Source organism: Conger conger, chromosome 19 (assembly GCF_963514075.1).
Source record: "Conger conger chromosome 19, fConCon1.1, whole genome shotgun sequence".
In the NCBI taxonomy this organism is placed as follows: Eukaryota; Metazoa; Chordata; class Actinopteri; order Anguilliformes; family Congridae; genus Conger; species Conger conger.
The window spans coordinates 7,812,121-7,832,575 of NC_083778.1; the positions used below are offsets into that span (position 1 = coordinate 7,812,121).

The 20,455-nt window shown below is 46.9% G+C and overlaps 2 protein-coding genes across 2 annotated transcripts; one reads left to right on the plus strand and one right to left on the minus strand.

Moving 5' to 3' along the window:
* Positions 1 to 8,162: 8,162 nt before the first annotated feature.
* tmbim4 (transmembrane BAX inhibitor motif containing 4) lies at positions 8,163 to 14,242 on the minus strand. Its single transcript, XM_061229049.1, has 7 exons — positions 14,014 to 14,242; positions 13,247 to 13,355; positions 11,531 to 11,636; positions 11,398 to 11,431; positions 10,136 to 10,253; positions 9,798 to 9,843; positions 8,163 to 9,570 (listed from the first exon to the last, which is right to left on the minus strand). The coding sequence occupies exons 1-7, from the start codon at positions 14,102 to 14,104 to the stop codon at positions 9,364 to 9,366; spliced, it is 711 nt and encodes a 236-aa protein (XP_061085033.1). The 5' UTR covers positions 14,105 to 14,242; the 3' UTR covers positions 8,163 to 9,363.
* A 1,166-nt stretch (positions 14,243 to 15,408) lies between these two features.
* Positions 15,409 to 19,369, plus strand: b2m (beta-2-microglobulin). The gene is made up of 4 exons (XM_061229050.1): positions 15,409 to 15,594; positions 16,854 to 17,126; positions 18,091 to 18,126; positions 18,635 to 19,369. The coding sequence occupies exons 1-3, from the start codon at positions 15,531 to 15,533 to the stop codon at positions 18,102 to 18,104; spliced, it is 351 nt and encodes a 116-aa protein (XP_061085034.1). The 5' UTR covers positions 15,409 to 15,530; the 3' UTR covers positions 18,105 to 18,126; positions 18,635 to 19,369.
* The last annotated feature ends 1,086 nt before the right edge of the window (positions 19,370 to 20,455 follow it).

The following is a 20,455-nucleotide window of genomic DNA, read 5'->3' on the forward strand; positions in this document are numbered from 1 at the left end:
CTAACACACACCCCTCACTCAACACACTCCTCACTCAACACACACTCCTAACACACACCCCTCACTCAACACACACTCCTAACACACACTCCTCACCCAACACACACTCCTAACACACACCCCTCACTCAACACACACTCCTCACACCCCTCACTCAACACACACTCCTAACACACACCCCTCACTCAACACACACTCCTAACACACACCCCTCACTCAACACACACTCCTAACACACACTCCTCACTTAACACACACTCCTAACACACTCCTCACTCAACACACACTCCTAACACACACCCCTCACTCAACACACACTCCTAAAACACACCCCTCACTCAACACACTCCTAACACACACTCCTCACCCAACACACACTCCTAACACACACCCCTCACTCAACACACACTCCAAACACACAATCCTAACCCATCACAAACTCCTAACACACATTCCTAACACATTCCTGACCCAGCACACACTCTGAACACTCACTCATAACCCAACACACACTCCTAACACACACTCCTCACCCAACACACTGTCCTAACACACACTCCTAACACACACTCCACACTCAATACACAGTCCTAACACACACTCCTAACCCACACTCCACACTCAACACACAGTCCTAACACACACTCCTAACCCACACTCCACACCCAACACACAGTCCTAACACACACTCCTAACCCAGCACACACTCCTGACCCCCGGGGCCCAGCACACGTGGCAGACAGAGACAGCCCTGGCAAAATAAACAACCACACCAACAATTATTTTTACTGCGTGTCGGTACATAAACACCCCCCTCTCTGTCCCGGGACATCACTTAGCAACATCAGGTCACTCCGCACGCCCCGTCTGGGCCAGGGAAATCCAAAATATCGAGACAGCCCCAGGAATTCGAAAAACGTGTCGGCATTGTAAACTACAGGAAGCGGCGTCTCTCGGCCATGTCTGTCTGTGTGTCCGTCTGCCTCTCTGCGGGCATCTTCCCCGCAAAGTAACGGCACGTTTAGGCCCTTTATACGCTCTCAGCGTTAGTTACCAAACGCACAAACCCTTGTCGCTGGGCTGGGCCACTATAGGTACATGAATTTCTACTAATTAATCATTCGTAATTCATCCATTATCTGAACCCACTTATCCTGATCCTGATCAGGGTCGCAGGGGGGCTGGAGCCTATCCCAGCATACATTGGGCGAAAGGCAGGAATACACCCTGGACAGGTCGCCAGTCCATCGCAGGGCACACACGCCATTCACTCACACAATCATACCTACGGGCAATTTGGACTCTCCAATCAGCCTAACCTGCATATCTTTGGACTGTTGGGAGGAAACCGGAGTACCCGGAGGAAACCCATTCGTAACTCATTTGTACCTTTTTTTGGTTTGTGAAAGGTACCTATGTCTATGCGGGTCCTGTGTTTTGGGAGTAAAACTGAGTGCACTTTGCTGCCGTGTCCTAAAGTAACGGGGGTAAGGAAAGATTATCCCTCTTTGTGAAAACATGTTTTCTGCTCCCGCGGTCAGAGACATGGCCAGGCCTCGAATTTGGGTGGCCATTTTAGCCCCTGAGGAGACGGCCTGGTAAATCCCCCACTGGAAGAGCAGGGACAATGGCCTTCTGAAACCGTCAGGGAGAGGAACCCCACACACAGGGCCGTCAGGGAGAGGAACCCCACACACACAGCCTTCAGGGAGAGGAACCCCACACACACAGGGCCGTCAGGGAGAGGAACCCCACACACACAGGGCCGTCAGGGAGAGGAACCCCACACACAGCCGTCAGGGAGAGGAACCCCACACACACAGCCATCAGGGAGAGGAACCCCACACACAGGGCCATCAGGGAGAGGAACCCCACACACACAGGGCCGTCAGGGAGAGGAACCCCACACACACAGCCATCAGGGAGAGGAACCCCACACACACAGGGCCGTCGGGGAGAGGATCCCCACACACACAGGGCCGTCAGGGAGAGGATCCCCACACACACAGGGCCGTCAGGGAGAGGAACCCCACACACACAGGGCCGTCAGGGAGAGGAACTCCACACACACAGCCGTCAGGGAGAGGAACCCCAAACACACAGCCGTCAGGGAGAGGAACCCCAAACACACAGCCGTCAGGGAGAGGAACCCCACACACACAGCCATCAGGGAGAGGAACCCCACACACACAGCCGTCAGGGAGAGGAACCCCACACACACAGGGCCGTCAGGGAGAGGAACCCCACACACACAGCCTTCAGGGAGAGGAACCCCACACACACAGGGCCGTCAGGGAGAGGAACCCCACACACACAGGGCCGTCAGGGAGAGGAACCCCACACACACAGGGCCGTCAGGGAGAGGAACCCCACACACAGGGCCGTCAGGGAGAGGAACCCCACACACAGGGCCGTCAGGGAGAGGAACCCCACACACACAGCCGTCAGGGAGAGGAACCCCACACACACAGGGCCGTCAGGGAGAGGAACCCCACACACACAGGGCCATCAGGGAGAGGAACCCCACACACACAGCCATCAGGGAGAGGAACCCCACACACACAGGGCCATCAGGGAGAGGAACCCCACACACACAGGGCCGTCAGGGAGAGGAATTCCACACACACAGCCGTCAGGGAGAGGAACCCCAAACACACAGCCGTCAGGGAGAGGAACCCCACACACACAGCCGTCAGGGAGAGGAACCCCACACACACAGCCGTCAGGGAGAGGAACCCCACACACACAGCCATCAGGGAGAGGAACCCCACACACACAGCCGTCAGGGAGAGGAACCCCACACACACAGGGCCATCAGGGAGAGGAACCCCACACACACAGGGCCGTCAGGGAGAGGAACCCCACACACACAGGGCCGTCAGGGAGAGGAACCCCACACACACAGGGCCGTCAGGGAGAGGAACCCCACACACAGGGCCGTCAGGGAGAGGAACCCCACACACAGGGCCGTCAGGGAGAGGAACTCCACACACACAGCCGTCAGGGAGAGGAACCCCAAACACACAGCCGTCAGGGAGAGGAACCCCACACACACAGCCGTCAGGGAGAGGAACCCCACACACACAGCCGTCAGGGAGAGGAACCCCACACACACAGCCATCAGGGAGAGGAACCCCACACACACAGCCGTCAGGGAGAGGAACCCCACACACACAGGGCCGTCAGGGAGAGGAACCCCACACACAGGGCCGTCAGGGAGAGGAACCCCACACACACAGGGCCGTCAGGGAGAGGAACCCCACACACACAGGGCCGTCAGGGAGAGGAACCCCACACACACAGGGCCGTCGGGGAGAGGAACCCCACACACACAGCCGTCAGGGAGAGGAACCCCACACACACAGGGCCATCAGGGAGAGGAACCCCACACACACAGGGCCGTCAGGGAGAGGAACCCCACACACACAGGGCCGTCAGGGAGAGGAACCCCACACACACAGGGCCGTCAGGGAGAGGAACCCCACACACAGGGCCGTCAGGGAGAGGAACCCCACACACAGGGCCGTCAGGGAGAGGAACTCCACACACACAGCCGTCAGGGAGAGGAACCCCAAACACACAGCCGTCAGGGAGAGGAACCCCACACACACAGCCGTCAGGGAGAGGAACCCCACACACACAGCCGTCAGGGAGAGGAACCCCACACACACAGCCATCAGGGAGAGGAACCCCACACACACAGCCGTCAGGGAGAGGAACCCCACACACACAGGGCCGTCAGGGAGAGGAACCCCACACACAGGGCCGTCAGGGAGAGGAACCCCACACACACAGGGCCGTCAGGGAGAGGAACCCCACACACACAGGGCCGTCAGGGAGAGGAACCCCACACACACAGGGCCGTCGGGGAGAGGAACCCCACACACACAGCCGTCAGGGAGAGGAACCCCACACACACAGGGCCGTCAGGGAGAGGAACCCCACACACACAGGGCCGTCGGGGAGAGGAACCCCACACACACAGCCGTCAGGGAGAGGAACCCCACACACACAGGGCCGTCAGGGAGAGGAACCCCACACACACAGGGCCGTCAGGGAGAGGAACCCCACACACACAGGGCCGTCAGGGAGAGGAACCCCACACACAGCCATCAGGGAGAGGAACCCCACACACACAGCCGTCGGAGAGGAACCCCACACACACAGGGCTGTCAGGGAGAGGAACCCCACACACACACAACCGTCAGGGAGAGGAACCCCACACACACAGGGCCGTCAGGGAGAGGAACCCCACACACAGGGCCGTCAGGGAGAGGAACCCCAAACACACAGCCGTCAGGGAGAGGAACCCCAAACACACAGCCGTCAGGGAGAGGAACCCCACACACACAGCTGTTCTACGACCATAACATGAGCCCCGCACGTTACGTAAGGGAAAGTAGATACAATGGGGTCCGTTTGGTTTTTGCTTCGTTTGCCTCAACGCCAAAATGTTTGCAGGTAAATGATTTTCACATTTTCTCGGCTCCAGCGTATAGCCCTGTCACAACTTCAAATTTGTCCCCAATACAGAATGCATCTCTCTGACAAGTTTTTATATCAAGTAATCTTTTACAAGTCCCATTAAAGCCCATTTCTTTCTTTTCTGAAAAAAATGTATATCCGGAGGAAACAATCGCAGGTGCATCGTATATCTCAGAGGGACTCGTAATTTGCCACCTGCGAATCTGGGATCCTCTACAACGACAAACAACATGCCCTGATGCATTGTGGGTCCAGTTCCAGTCATCCCTTGCATGGGATCGTGGGTCCCACGTCCTCTGCATTATGGAAGAGCAGAGAGAACATATACATTCCAGTTCGGTGTGAGTGAAAGTCTTTATGGGCGTGTGTGGGTGGGCTTCAGTCACTGCTAATGATCTTCGCGGGAGGAGATTGCTCCAAAAACACATAAAATCAGAGCGGAAAAAGCAACAACATAAGAATTTTCCTTGTACACGTCATGCTTAGAAAATTTCCCCATCGACAGGCAGGAGGACTCCATTCCCCATACCCCACAGAAACTTCCAGAGCCTCCCGACCCCGGTGCAGTGCTGCCAAACTGTCCCTACCTGAACCGTATCCTATCAAACCCCTTAATAAGGCCCGCAGTCAGAGGGCAGACCAAGGCTGGGCCAATTAGAGGGGAAATTAAAACATAAACATGATCTCACGCTGATAGTTTTTGCCATCGTATTTGTAAAGGTTGGAAGAGAGAACGGGTGGGATGTGTCGGGAGCGTAAGCAGGTGGAGCCAAGGCGAGGCAGCGCGGGAGTGGTTCCCCTCCCGTCGCCCCACGACGCCGAGCCTGCTTCCTGCTCCTTCACACCTGCGTAGACGTCTTAGTCGCCTAGCGACTGAGTCAGGCTCAACGGGCGCTCAACCCTGGTCGGTTCCCCCCCCCCTCCTCCCCCACTCAGGCCTGAGGCTGAGTGCTACATTACGTGACATCACATTAATGGCATTTGGAAAACGCTCTTATCCAGAGCGACGTACAGTTGATTAGACTAAGCAGGAGACAATCCTCCCCCTGGAGCAATGCAGGGTTAAGGGCCTTGCTCGAGGGCCCCGACGGCTGTGCGGATCTTATTGTGGCTACACCGGGATTAGAACCGCCGACCCGGTCGCGCACCTTAACCGCTACGCTACAGCCCGCCCCCAACGCACGCCTCGCTCTGCTAATGTAGCTAATGCTAACGGCAGTGGTTTTGGGAGGGCGCCTTGCGTGTGTTTTAAACCGTGTTGTGTCCCAGGCACTCTGCTCGCGTGGGGCTGATTGGCGTCCCGTCAGGCTCGGCTCTGACCTGGGCTCCCAAAGTCATGTGTGTGTGAATACCACGCTAACCCCAAGAGCTTCCGGAGGACCTGTGTGTGTGAATCTTTGTGTGTGTTCATAAACATTGAACATTACATTACATTAATGGCACTTGGCAGACGCTCTTATCCAGAGCGACGTACAGTTGATTAAACTAAGCAGGAGTCAATCCTCCTCTGGAGCAATGCAGGGTTAGGGGCCTTGCTCAAGGGCCCAATGGCCCAATGGCTGTGCGTATCTTATTGTGGCTACACTGGGGATCGAACCGCCGATCTTGCGGGTCCGTCATTTAACTTAACCACTACGCTACAGGCCGTCCCTTCAGTCAGTGAAACTGAGTGATTGTTGCATCAGCATTAGAATGCCCAGACCATTCTAATCACGCGTTTCTGATCATACACCTTAATGTTAATGTTTTCTTGGTTAAGTGGAGTCATTTTCTATTTGTTGACATCGTCGGAACTCCTGTAGACCTCTACAAACACATCAACGGCGGTGAGAACGGCAGACCCAGAAAAATGTCCGTCAAAAAAAAATGTCTCGACTGAAGTGATCGTGGGTTCCGGTGATTTAAGAGTGCGGGCACCGCAGTCTACTTTTTTTTTTTCTTCTTATATTCAGAATGTGCAGTCACCCAGTCCAAACGGTGCACACACGGCTTGGCAGCAGGATGTCGAGTAATTACAGGCGGAGAAAGGGACAGGGCCTGGCAGCGCTTGAGCTCCGAGGCTGATGGATGGCGCAGGCAGTTTGAAAATAGCCTGTTTTTACATGAAGTACATATTGAGTAATTGGGCTTGACTGGATCTTGCCGAGAGAAAAGGGAGAGGGGGGGGGGGCGGGTCTTCACATCGCGCGGCCCTTTTGCGGCACCGCATCAAAGCATGCCGTGAGTGGAGACCAAAATAAGAGGGCTTTTCCCGTGCATTTGTTCTGCTTCCGCAGAAGCGTCTCACAAAAGTAACCCGGCCACTTTCCGACTGCTGGAAATTACACACGTCCACAAAGTCTGGAAACGGGACAGCCCGGCAGACAGAGTCACGCCATCTTCCCTCAAACGTACAGTTTTTGGGGGAAGATGTGCGCACTCCTACCTCGGGCCAAGACGACTTCATTGTGGCAAAGAAATATAACAGGTTTGCACGCGAAGCAGCTTCCAAATGCATTATTTGTTCGTTCTTCTGAATGAGCACTTTTATGATTTCAAACGCAGCGCAGATTCATAAAAACTATAGAAATATCAATGAATATTTTTTTCAAACAACATTTATAGCAAATCGTCAACATTTTATAAAACAAACTTAAAAAAAAGAATTCTTCAAACGGTTATTGATTGAAGCGGGACTCTTTTCCCGTAAAGATCAAAGGGAACATTAATTAAATGGAAAGCTGGTTGCAGGAGAGAGTGAAGCCGGCAGGTGGGTGGCATTCTCTTAATTCCATAAAATGGCCTCCCTTCTCGGCCTCAGTGCCGAGCTTCCTCTGATCTTTGATTCGGCTGGATGATGTCATCTGTGGAAAATGCAAGCACTGAAAGCGTGCAGGCAGTAACGCAGAACTTACACTCGGTTAGTGATGTTAATGGCATGGCACCCCAGTGCTGCTCAGCTACGCAGTTTAAAAGCATTTTCGCCATTCATTTCTGTCACGCTTTGTCCATTGTGCATGTCCAGCGGTCGGGACAAGATGCCGTTTAAAATTCTACACGGATTGAGCCACAAGGAAAACTTCCAACGCTCTCTTCAAATACAACGGCATTTGTTTACTGCCGCTGTGGCAGCACTACTCTAATAACAATGCTAACATCTGGCCCCCAGAACCACTGAAGAGATTTTTCAAGTTACGGCGTAAAACAATCACGGTGCGCCATCTAGTGTTTCTTTTGTGCCTAACGCGAAGTGCTGATAAATTGTTTTACGGTCACCTCCGTGAGGAACCAGGAAGTGTAAAAAAAAAAAAAAAAGGCAGGGCAATACCTGTGCTCGTTTTGACTTTGCCCTTCCTGCTCAAACATCAGGTACAGTAATGCGGGTATACCCTACAGCAAGATACCCTACTGCTTCACCTTAATTGTGAGTATATATCCAACTGTACTTACATTGCGAACATTTATATTTTACGTAGTCGTAGAATTAGGTTTCCAGCGGTCAGAAGGGTTCACTTGGGGTCCTTAAAAGGGTGACTTAAAATGTGCCCGTCTCAATTCATTTTTATAAGTGGTTGTACTACTAGTGTGGAAAAGGTAATGACCACAGGGAAAGTGTATGAGTGCATAATTAACAAAAATCAGGAATCACATTTAAACAAAAATACTGGTCACAACAAACATTTAAACTCAAAGCCATGTTTCCTACATTTCAATTAATACGTTTTATTTTTGTTTTAGATTCCACAGTGATACATAGACTTCCCCGTCTTTTCCCCCACACGTAAACTGTGCGGGAAGGGGGGAAGGGGTTAGTTACAAACATTAACACTGCACTTACATACTGGACAGGGTTCTCCCCACATATACGTGCAACTACACTATTTCGGACATTTCAGTTAATATTGCACTTGCGGTCTTGATAAAGTAATTCTTAAAAACAGGCAAACACCCCTCAATGACAATTCATCCCTTTCCGACACAGTCACTATGCGGAGCAAAACATGCCCCCCTCCTCCATAATCACTTATACCGGGTCCCAGAACTCCTCAGTCAGAACGCGTTTTCATCCTCCGCTTTAGAATATAGCTTGTTTTTTTTTTTACTGCGTTCTGCCTTGCGTAATCGTGTACACACACACACACACGCACGCACGCGCACGCACACACTTTGGACCCCTGTACTTAGACAAGTTCCTGGCACAATCCAGAAATGGAAACGTACAAAAACGATAATTGGCCAGGGCCTGCTGAAGAGCTCAGAGAGCAACAGCCTCCAGGCCTCTCACTTCGATACGATCTATCTTCTCCAGTATATTTGCAGACTTAGAAAGTGTCCATTTAAAAAGGTTTAAGTAAATACAATCTATCCAACTATCCGTCTACCCAGCATATTGAGGACTTCTAATAATTATCATCAGGAAAAAGATAAAAACATTCTCTTGAAAAAGTATTTACAGATTTTTTTTTTTCCACCCTCAACAATGAAACATTTATCATCAGCATATTAACATCTCACATTGGGAATCACAACAGGGGTGATATACAGATCAGATTCAAGCGGATTTAGGAAAAATAAAGATTACTTTCACAATAAGATAAAGGTGCAGCAAAGCTCTACCTCCTGAAAATTAAATATTCAGTTGACATCCAATCTGCATCTGGGTCAAATAATCATTTGAAATACTTCTAAAACCTTCACACCGTAGTACAATCACTGCAAATCACAGACATGACTAAAATAAGCATCTACTTTCACTCAGAATAGAACCCTTCTTTCGAACAGCTGCGTTTCCTCGAATCGCAATTATTCCCAGAAACGAAAGGATTTCAAAAGCATTTCGGGCACACATTTGACGCAGGCGTGGTCCCGCGCGCGACCAGCAGAGGGCGGTGTCGCGACTCAGTTCTTCTTCATGGCCTCCAGGATCCTGAGGACGTACAGGAAGAGGTTGACGATGTCCAGGTAGAGGTTAATGGAGGCCAGGATGTGCTCCTCGGGGGAGAGCTGGTGCATCAGCAGGTGGGTGTCGTAGATGATGAAACCACAGAACAGCAAGGCCCCAGAGCCGGCGAAGACCAGCTCCATTGTGTCATTGTGGAAGAACAGCTGTGCGAGGGGGTGGTAGACAGAGACACACGTCACCATCCACACTGCTCCTCTTCCCAAGGGACCAGACACCCCAAAATGTCAGAGAGGCGTTCCCGCCCACACACCGCCAACTGTCAGCTCATTATTGAGCCTCTCTCTAAGTTTTTGTGGCTTCCAGAAAATTCTGACCGGTGTCTTGCAGACACCAGCCGATACACAAAAGCGGAGTTAAAACAAATACTTACACCCATGAAGCTTGCAATGATGAGAATCCACAGGCAGGCAAACAGTCTGAAAGACAACACGCACTTCATTTTGTGTTTCAAATGTTGTTTCGCTGGTCCGTATCCAGTTAATTATTTATTCAATTTTTCATTCGGAAACTAAATATTGTATTTCTTAAAATAGAGGCACAGGAAAAGCCACCCAACAAGCCCCCTGAAATTTGCCTTGAGATAATAGTTTAGGCAGCTAGAACCCTCAATTACGGCTGAATGTAATAACAAAAACAGATGGGTATATTTCAGGACAAAGACCCTACGCTAGCCACAGCGCAACAGAGAGGGCCGCTAGGGAATGTTACCCGGCTCCCAGCTTGCTGAAGTCCCTCTTAGACTGGAAGGTGTAGGCGGTCAGGCCCAGGAACACTGCAGCCGTCAGGCCGAAAGCCTGCAGCACCACGGAGTACTCATAGAACGTCACTGCGGGGAGAAGAACATGAGACCTTTGATGTCCTTTCATGAAAACCTCACTTACAAACTACACACCCCACCTACAAGTAAAAAAATAAAAAATAAATAAATAATAATAATAATCCCACCCGGCACCCTCATAGCCTACAGCCCACCTGAAGACCCACCACCCTTTAAAATCACCCAAATGCAACGAGGGATCTGCCCCTGTGGCAGCACATCCATAACCAGACGACTCCCCTTACACACCAGTGGACAATCCCCCCCCCCCCCCCCCCCCCCCCTCCCTCATCCTGCAAACGAACCCATCTACACAACAGACACTCTGGAAGACGTCAAGATCATTCAGAAACATGAACATTAAGAAACCACAAGACATAGATACTGGGAGAGAGAGTGTAAGGGCGGCCTGTACATTTCTAACATTCTTTTCTTGAATTGAACTGGTTTCACTGACTCGTGAGAAGACTAATTATCTAATTATCTAATAATCTAAAAATTTAATTTCAGTTAAGCTAAATGTTGTGCTGGTCAGGTAGTAGTAGTAGTAATTTATTGTGGTCCTTATAAACAATTTTACAGAATGAATGCATACAGAAATATTGACTGAAAAGGTGTATGCTGAAGCTTTAGCTTATTATGCCTACCCTTATTACGTCACATATTCTAATAGTTAACCCTTTCTAAATGGTAAATGGTCAGCATTTATATAGCGCCTTCATCCAAAACGCTGTACAATTGATGCTTTTCATTCACCCATTCTTACATACACTCACACCAATGGCGATTGGCTGCCATGCAAGCCACCAACCAGCTCGTCAGGAGCAATTCGTGGTTTTGTATAGTCTATGAGGTTTAAGCTATAGAAAAACAAAAGTTAAAAATGTCTCATACACAATAATAATCATACCTCAGTTTTAAATTTGTTTAACACCGAATAGCCAAAGTGGTATGAAACCAAACCAGTAATTCTAGTTTGTCGAGCCCTATCCAAATATCTGTGTGGTGAGGGAGACCTGCAACCACAACTTCCACCATTTCTGCCCGGGTACAATGGTTAATAATACACATCAGATGCATTGCTCAGTCTAATCAACCGTGAGTCGCTTTGGATAAAAGCGTCAGCTAAATAACTGTAATGCAATGAACTCACCAGCTGTAGCAACAGAGATTGCCTCCACCAGAGTCTGAAAGAAAGGTATAAATTGGTATAAAATTAAGACCTCTATCCAGGCAAGGGCTTATGCATAAATAATACCACGGTGAACTATACACAGGTCACTCACGAAGGCCAGCAGCAGGTAGAGGTTGACTGGATGCTGATGGCGGTAAATGGCCAACGCAAAGATCAGACCCAGCGAGCCGACCGCCGACACCAACACCAGGGCAGGGCTGTGGAAACCATTAATAGGACGATAATTAAAATGGGCCACCAGCCAATTGCACTGACATTTCGGGTTCAAAAGTTAGGTCTGTGGTTTGGATGCATAACATGTTGGGTCGAGGAAGAGAGAGGAAAATGTCGAGTAGTTTCAGGGCACAAGGCAAATAGGCTGAAAGGAAAGGGCCGTTATCGTAATGTATTTCTGCTTTGCAATTTGAACACACACTAACTGCAGGTCACATCTCGTCACATCGCGGACGATACCCAACTCTTCGTCTCGTTCCCGCCGTCTGATACGAAGGTTTCAGCCCGTATCTCTGCTTGCCTGAGGGACATCCAGAGCTGGATGGACAACCACCATCTAAAGCTCAACCCAGGCAAGACTGAAATGATATTCATCCCTGCCAATACCTCTCCTCATCTTGATCTCTCCATTTCCCTCGGGGATACCACACTCACACCGTCACCCAGTGCAAGGAACCTCGGCGTGGTGATGGACAGCAGACTGTCCCTTTCCGAGAACATTGCGGCGGTGACCCGGTCTTGCAGGTTCTTCCTCTACAACATACGGAGAATCCGCCCCTTTCTCACCCCCTACTTGACCCAGCTCCTGGTCCTGTCCCGCCTGGACTACTGCAATTCCCTTTTGGCTGGCCTCCCAGCGTCTGCCATCAGACCCCTCCAACTCATCCAGAATGCAGCAGCTCGTCTGGTCTTCAACCTTCCCAAATACTCACACGTCACCCCCCTGCATACTTCCCTCCACTGGCTGCCTGTCATGGCTCGCATCAAATTCAAAACATTGGTGCTAGCCTTCCAAGCAGTTAAAGGGTCTTCCCCAGCTTATCTACAAAAAATCATCAGACCCTACACCCCTGCCAGACCTCTTCGTTCAGCCTCCACAGGCCGCTTGGCACCTCCCCCTCTCCGAACCGCCACGCTCACAACTACCGTCTGTTCTGGCTCCACGGTGGTGGAACGAACTCCCCGTTAAGGTCAGAACTGTAGAATCTCTCCCCACCTTCAAGCGCAAGCTGAAGACACACCTCTTCAAGCAGCACCTCTCCCCATCCCTCCCTACCTCCCTGTGAACCTTAATTGTTGTCTTTGTGACTTGCTTTGTGTATCGGTGTTTTTAGTTGGCTAGGTAAGCAGTGTTTGGATAATTAACTTTGGTCACTTTTGCTCTGTTTGTTTGTTTCTTTGTTCCAAAATTTTTAAAAAATAAATAAATAAATAATTAAATTTTTGGCCCTGGTCCTTATCTTTGTTGTACAGGTAGCAGTTGAAATTGTACTTCCCTCTAGGGTCATTCAGCGCACTTATCCCTGGTTATGGGTACGCACTTTGTTGTACGTCGCTCTGGATAAGAGCGTCTGCCAAATGCCAATAATGTAATGTAATGTAACATCTTAAAAATAAAATATCCACAGGCTAATACTGCAGCACTACAGTCACACAGCGGCTTCCACCATTCACTAAAATGTTATTTAGGTGGCGTTCTCTTGAGCACAGAACCAAACCCAGAAGGTACACATGCCCATACTAGACAGTGCGCATCACAAAAAGCCTTTGGATCGCTGGTGCGCGTGAAGCTAAGGTAGCCTAATAACCTTACCTCGAGTGAACGAAGTCCTTTACAGTGTCGCAGAACATGAACAGGGCAGATGTGGCCGTTGTCAGGATAATCTGCAGTGACAGTATGGTGTAGACCTTGCGCAGAAAATCTGGACAGATTGAGGTGGGGGGATGTGGGGATATGAAACAATTATTTTAGGTTGATTATGTGCGACTCCATTTGGATGGCAGGTGAAACATATGGACTTTGAGTCTAGCTCGCTAAAACATTTAGCCAACATTAAAACATTAACTGCTTCCACAATCTAATAAATCGTATCTCGTGGGCCTTTACAATCTGATAGCTTTCCAACATAGCTAGATTAACAATGCAGCCAGGATCGATTTCTTCTAGCCAGAGAGTCGTGTGGCAAACAATCTAAATGAAACCCCTTCGCTGTCTTCTTATCCACACACTATAGCTGGTAAATCATTTTGTTAATGGTTAACGTTGAGAAGATTTTTTTAAATATATATTTTTTAACTGCTTTTGGGATTAAGAAATGGCAACAGCCCCCGCCAGAAGAATATTTCACGAATATCGTACTGGCGTATTGCGAGTCGTTCACACAACAACCGATCCGCCATTTATTCATATATTCGTTTGCTGATTTACTTAGCTAGGTACCAAATAACCGAAGTTAGCTATCTAGCTTACTGGTTTTCGCGAACAAGGAAATACGATCATTAAAAACAAACATTAGCCCGCTAGTTAGCATGCTAGCTAGACCCATATAGTTTCGATATAAAGATAACCTGTGATCTTACCCATACGAATCTGCACACTTGCCGTCGCGACGTTAGTGCCATAGTTAAAATCATCTTCAATTGAAGATCTGGGATATTTCTCTGTTGCCATGATGAACAGTAAAAATGTAAGTTAGATTTGATTCTGTAGCTTTGACGTTAGCAAGCGCTTTCAGTTAAGTGTAGCTCTCAGATAACTGCGTAAATCTCCTTCCGCCTTGTTGACAACTGTACACGCAAAGACAAGGGAAAACTTGTCATAATAAAGCATAATAAGAATAATACTTCCGGGGGTATATAAAATTCAAAATAAAAGCACTGAATAATGGAGTTATGTGGTGCATCCAGTAGAGCATATCATAGAGAATAAATAGAAAATTAAGAGGAAAATAAATCCACAGGGCACTAGGAAGTGTAATATTTTCGTTCACTGCTCATGCTCATTTGTGTCCTTGGTCACATGCCTATTCACATGCACAATGAAGAAAACGCGGATGAACCAACGAAGAACGTTCTGACCATTTACCAAACGAGGCTGCAAAGATTTAACATCAGAGCATTTTGCATTTTTTGAGAAATAAAAACATCTATATATTTTCTGTCAAATACCAATGGACGCTAATGGGGAAAATAGGTATCACTTGGGTGAGTGACTCCACTTTAAGTGGCGAAGCTGATAGTTGAAAGTCTTTGCATTCGAAATAATGTCCCCTCCTTTCATTCGCTCGTTCCCTCCTCTGGGGGGAGAAGATGAGTAAAGGAAAGCTGTATAAGCTTTTGGGACACACCCTTTGCCTCTCAGCAAATTATATTTGATTTTGAAATTTGAGATTATCTTATTGGTTTTTAAGATTATTATTATTATTATTATTATTATTATTATTATTATTATTATTATTATTTTAATGTTAAATAATATTTTGCAACCAATGAAGGCACAGTACATTCATAATAAATCATAGTGTTCCTCGACTTATCTGATTATAGAGTTAAGTCTGATGAAGCTCGGAGTGGGCTATGCAGGGGTCGCCTCCGACCCTGGTTCAGTTCTATCGCTCAGTCCCTACGCGAGTGACACGACTGATCCATTTCACCCCACGTCTCGTCAATCAGCCAGATTGTATGTGTCGAGCACATTTTCCAAATCATCTACAGTACACCTGGCCTGATCGTTCTGGAAGGCATTGAGGAAGAAAAACTAGGAGGAAAATAGCCTGAGGGGAAGCCCATCCTCCTCTTGACGATTCAGGGTGTGGGTTCGAGTTCGGGTATCTGTCATGTCCGACTGTATGAAGCGTGTGGCGGTTGCGAGCAACCTGAAGGCATCACGTCTGCCTGACAACTGCGGAGGACGTTTTGTGATTGGCTGTGAAATTAAAGCAGGCGTGGTGTCGCTCGATAAAGCTGCATTACCCTGTATTCAGTCACATTCACGCTGTATCATCACTGAAGCTGCAAATTCTAGACAAAGGCTGTTTACCGAGCTTTTTTTTCTTCTCTCCTTTCTGAATTTGACATTTTACTGCTTTGAATACAAAATGAAGTCTATGCTTTCTCTGTGTGCCCTGGCCGTCCTGCTGGTCTGCGTTAACTCAAAGAAAAGTAAGTGTTCTTATTAAAGTCTTATTCTTGCCCATTAATTTTTGTAGGAGTATTTACATAAACTCGAAAGTTGTCTCGGCTATATGTAAATACGTCTAAAATTGATTTATTTAGAGTTTTTGTATTTTGGGGTTGTCTGTTTTATTGCCAGTATATTCATGTTCAGCTAGCTAATATGAAAACGAAAGTAAAATGTTTACTTACTGTAAACCCTTTTTGTTTTCTCATTTCCAGTTTGCAATGATTTACCGTATTTTAAGTTATGATAGCCTACACTAAACAATTGTAATGTTTGAGTAGCGTTCATTAAAAAATGTTTTGCCTGTCCATGCCAGTATTACGTTATTTGAAGAACTCGCATGCGCTTTAAACGTCGTTATTCTGCTGTTGAGATTCAGTATATTTGTTTGAGAAAAGCATACTTAAAATTAATTTTAATACACATGATAATACATGTCCAGGCGCTCGCGGTTTGTTTTGTGTACTGTTGTAGTTAGCTAGAAACCGATGATTTCAAGTAATTTTAGCGCCCAAACTCATCCTCATTTTAAACCAGTTGGGTTTAAATACACGATAACGTCACCAGCTTTAGATTTTTTTTTAGTTTTATCATTCCAAAGTGCTTGGTTAGAATTTTAGATTTCCCTTCCTGGGTAATAGTTACGTTTTCAAGCGTTGGCAAAGCAAAGTTTCTGACGCAGGTTGTTTTGAGTGCCAACTGCTGGATGCAAGGGCAAGCATACACAGGCGGAAACAGAGACGCCCTGCGAACAACGCATAGCAACAAAGGGTATTTCCAAACCTGATTCAGTTGAAACCGAAAAATATGAAAATCGGTATATTTCCATTTTAATAGCACACCGTATTACATCCAGACCCTCTGTTTGTCAGAAGCATATGCTCCAGTTGCCAGGACCATATTTGTCAAAAAGGGCAACCTTGTCCCCATCCACAGAACTTGCACCCTAGCTCATTTATTTAAAGTTTAGTTAGGCCTAGTGCCATGACCGTAGCAGAAAGTGGTGCTTTGGGTGCTGTATCCAGACCCTTGTTCTTTTGCTGTAGGGTTTAATTTTCTGTAATTGGGTCAAGATTCCCTTTCAGTCTTTGAAGTGTGAATCAACAATGGGTAATAATCCCTTTTGTTTTCCGTTTCTGAACTGTGAATTGATGTGGGTTAGTAAACCCAGGTTTTTACTGTTTCTGAACTGAATCCAGGCGGGTGAATAAAACCGTATTATTAACCGTTCTTCTCCCAGACCCTCCCAAGGTGCAAGTGTACAGCAGGAACCCCGGGAAGTATGGGGAGCCCAACAAGCTGATCTGCCACGTGAGCGAGTTCCACCCTCCAGACATCTCCATCTACCTGCTGAAGAACGGGGTGGAGATGCCGGGGGCTGAGCAGACCGACCTGGCCTTCGAGAAGTCCTGGCAGTTCCACCTGACCAAGTCTGTAGTCTTCACCCCTCAGAAGGGGGAAGAATACACCTGCCAAGTGAAGCACCACGGCAAGGTGCACGACTACTTATGGGGTGAGCACCGCCGCCTTTACTTTGTAGCAGTGGGCTCTTTTTACGCCCCTGTCGTCGTGGTAACTGCGGCAGCCACTGCACGCGTGCGGCGCCCGGACGGCGATTGGTCGGCTGGTGGCGTGACGCGCTGTGACGTTATGTAATGTCGGTTAACTTCCCGTTGTCGTCAGTGTCGCGCAACAGACGCGGAGCGGTCCGACGATACTTTCATCAATATATAAATGTGGAAAAAAAAACTTGATATTTTATTCCAGAACAATCTGTGTGGTATAAATTAAGTATTAACGCTCTGCCTGTTTGAGATAATGCTCGGAACGGAAGTCACACGACCTGTGCTGATGATGCAGAAGTATAAAACAGCCTTAAGGACGTAGCTTATTCACAAACATGCTTTGCCACTATTCACACAATCTTATTACTTAAGTCATTACATGAACCTTTATAATTTGTGCTCTAGTCAGAAGAAAAGGTAGTTGTGTTGATATAGTGCTCCTGCCTTAGTTCTGGAATGCCCGACTAATGATATTTCCAACTGTGTCATATTGAGGTTGACACTGCAGTATTACAGAAGGTGTTTGAGAGCTCTTACTGTGGAGAGGTGCTGTATAATCTGAATTGGCGTGGCTGATCTGATCAAAACGTCTACTTTGTGTGACCTGATGGGAATGTAAAGCTATTTTGTTGTCCAAATGGCAAAAACAACGTGAACAATAACAGTCATAACTTGTCATCTTTATTTATAAATCCATTTATAGACATTATTTTAAAATAATAATTTTAAAGTACAAGGTACTAAATAAGAACAAAGTTACAATTGAGAAATGGGAAATTGACATTAAAAAAAGGATAAATTGGAGAAATAAAAGATATTTATAAGTTATGGTCTCCACATTGCCTGACTGTGCGTGTTATCAAGACTAATCTAACAGTAATAAATTATTCTTTTATTTTTTTATTTTTTCAGAGCCGAAGATGTAAAGCACTTAAGAGAACAGAAGTGGTAAGTGTAAAACCTCTCTATCATTACTCGTGTCTGTCAAAGCTAATACTTTGCAAATACGAGACTAATGTCCCTGTAACAAAATGTGTTGTCCTTAGCTGGACGCGGAGATGCGTTAAAATGAACGTTACGTTATGTGTTCTTCGCACATCTGTTTTGAGAACGTACGCAAGATGTTGAATAAAAAAAGATATATATCAAGCACATCGTAGAGTATGTTTATGCCATTTCACCCATTTTTATTTAACAGGATTGAGTTTGTGCCATTACGATAATTACGTGATGCATCTTAAGGATTGTATGATTTTTCGGTCCCCTCACACGGGGCCACTGTCATAGACACAGCTTAAGCCCAGTCCTGGGCTGAATTAAGTTTTGAATGGAGGTTCTCCATTTTAGTCTTGGACTAAGCCTAACCTGTGAAACCGGGCCTATGTCTTGTGATCGGAAGATCATTCGAAATTATAAAATGATTCTAGATTGTACATTTTATTTTCTCCTGGCACAGGATCCAGGACCCCTGGACAAGTACCACTTGGTCTTCCACTCTTGCAAGCAACTATTGGATTTTTTCTTCAAGATAAACGCATTTTAATCATTACTCAAACACAAATCTGTCTCTAGAATCGAAGTGGACTTTCCGTAATCTCATGTTCCTGTCATTTTCCTCGTTTTAATTGCCGAATGCTGTGCTTACTTTATCTCTTTAAGTCATAAAAAAAATGATAATTGTAATATAACTTGCATGTTCTGTGCAGCCCTGCTGTGTGAATATGGAGGGATAATCTTGGAGATATACTTGAATGTATTTGACCAAACATCCGAGCACTAAGCAACAGGAATCGGCTGAAAAATTTGAATTAATCCAATTGGTATTGCAAACCAGCAGACGCCCTTCCATTGAGGAATGTGTGTGAAAGTCACATAAAACAAAAAACATTTATTTGCACTGAATATATCTTCTGCTCTTGTGCTCTTTTAGCGTAACCATGTTTCTTCACTGTAAGCGCTCAATATTTCTGTATGTCAATATGTCTGTCTGAATGGCAGCGCTCGCTACAATGCAAGTTCGGAAATATCAAAGTTCATTTGAACTGCAACCGTAGCTGCGCTCTCCTGTGTGTTTATCGGGAATGGGACTCTTCATCGTTTGATTACATTTGAATTTTAACTGTAAAAATTTTTTAAAGTTTAAAAGTTTGTTGTCTATTTGTACTTCAAAATAAATACAACATTTCTTGAACATTTGGATGTTTTTTCTTATTGTTATAATTTTTTTAATTTTCAGGATTTCGTCATTGTATTGACCCGACTTGGTATAATAAATATCCCAGCTACATTACTTTGTTTCTGGAAATAGAATTCTTTTCGCAGAAAACATTGTCTCCATGGCACATTGTTACCGTATGTATAAATGGGAATATGATTACGCAATCACGTACTGTAGTCTGCTCCTGCTCCAGCTGGGGTAGGGGGGTAGCGTAGCGGTTAAGGTAAATGACTGGGACACGCAAGGTCGGTGGTTCCAATACCGGTGTAGCCACAATAAGATCCGCACAGCCGTTGGGCCCTTAGCCCCACATTGCTCCAGGGGAGGACTGTCTCCTGCTTAGTCTAATCAACTGTATGTCGCTCTGGATAAGAGCGTCTGCCAAATGCCATCATCTAGGAGGCGCAGCAGACTGGGAGAGATTCTGGACCACTCTGCACTCAAACATTCTGCTTGAGAAGTTTCCAGAATTCCCCCTCTCAGTCTCTGTGTTTCCATCAGTGCTTCGTGGGATGGGGAAGACAAACAAGGTACTGAACACACGCGGGGTTCGTCCAAACTGTGCGCCTGAACAGAATACACCCTGCTTTTGGGACGCTTAAAGGAGGGGTTTTACTCTGGAGCGAAACACAACTAGCATCCTGTTTGTAACGCAAAGGCAGGGGAATATGACTCACGGTCATGTGATACTGGGTCTGGGTGATACTTTGCCTGTGTACAAAAAATTAATAAATCACGTATTAAAAACCACTGTGTTAAAACCACACGAGTTAGAAAACCACAATTATTTAAATAAATAAATACATTTCAAAAACCACTTATGAGCACCCAACGTGTGATGAGCCACCACAACACCGCTGTGTTACGGTGAGGGTTAAGTGAGCCGACACAGATGTATATTTAAATGCCGCGTAAGTATTTATTCAATAGCGTATTATTTACCCGTTCTCAGAGATTTTAAAGATTTTATTAATGAAATGTAGCTATTAATTTGCCAGCCATTTCACAGACCAAACTTAAGCTTTGCCAGGTAGCATCTCCAAGGCAACGGAACACGGA

Coding starts and splice junctions, on each gene's coding strand:
- tmbim4 (XM_061229049.1), bottom strand. CDS start 14,104: ATGGCAACAGAGAAATATCCCAGATCTTCAATTGAAGATGATTTTAAC. Junction 11,637..13,246: donor AAGGACTTCGTTCACTCGAG/GTAAGGTTATTA, acceptor TGGTTTCCACAG/CCCTGCCCTGGTGTTGGTGT. Junction 9,571..9,797: donor TCATTGCAAGCTTCATGGGT/GTAAGTATTTGT, acceptor CCCCTCGCACAG/CTGTTCTTCCACAATGACAC.
- b2m (XM_061229050.1), top strand. CDS start 15,531: ATGAAGTCTATGCTTTCTCTGTGTGCCCTGGCCGTCCTGCTGGTCTGC. Junction 15,595..16,853: donor CTGCGTTAACTCAAAGAAAA/GTAAGTGTTCTT, acceptor TTCTTCTCCCAG/ACCCTCCCAAGGTGCAAGTG.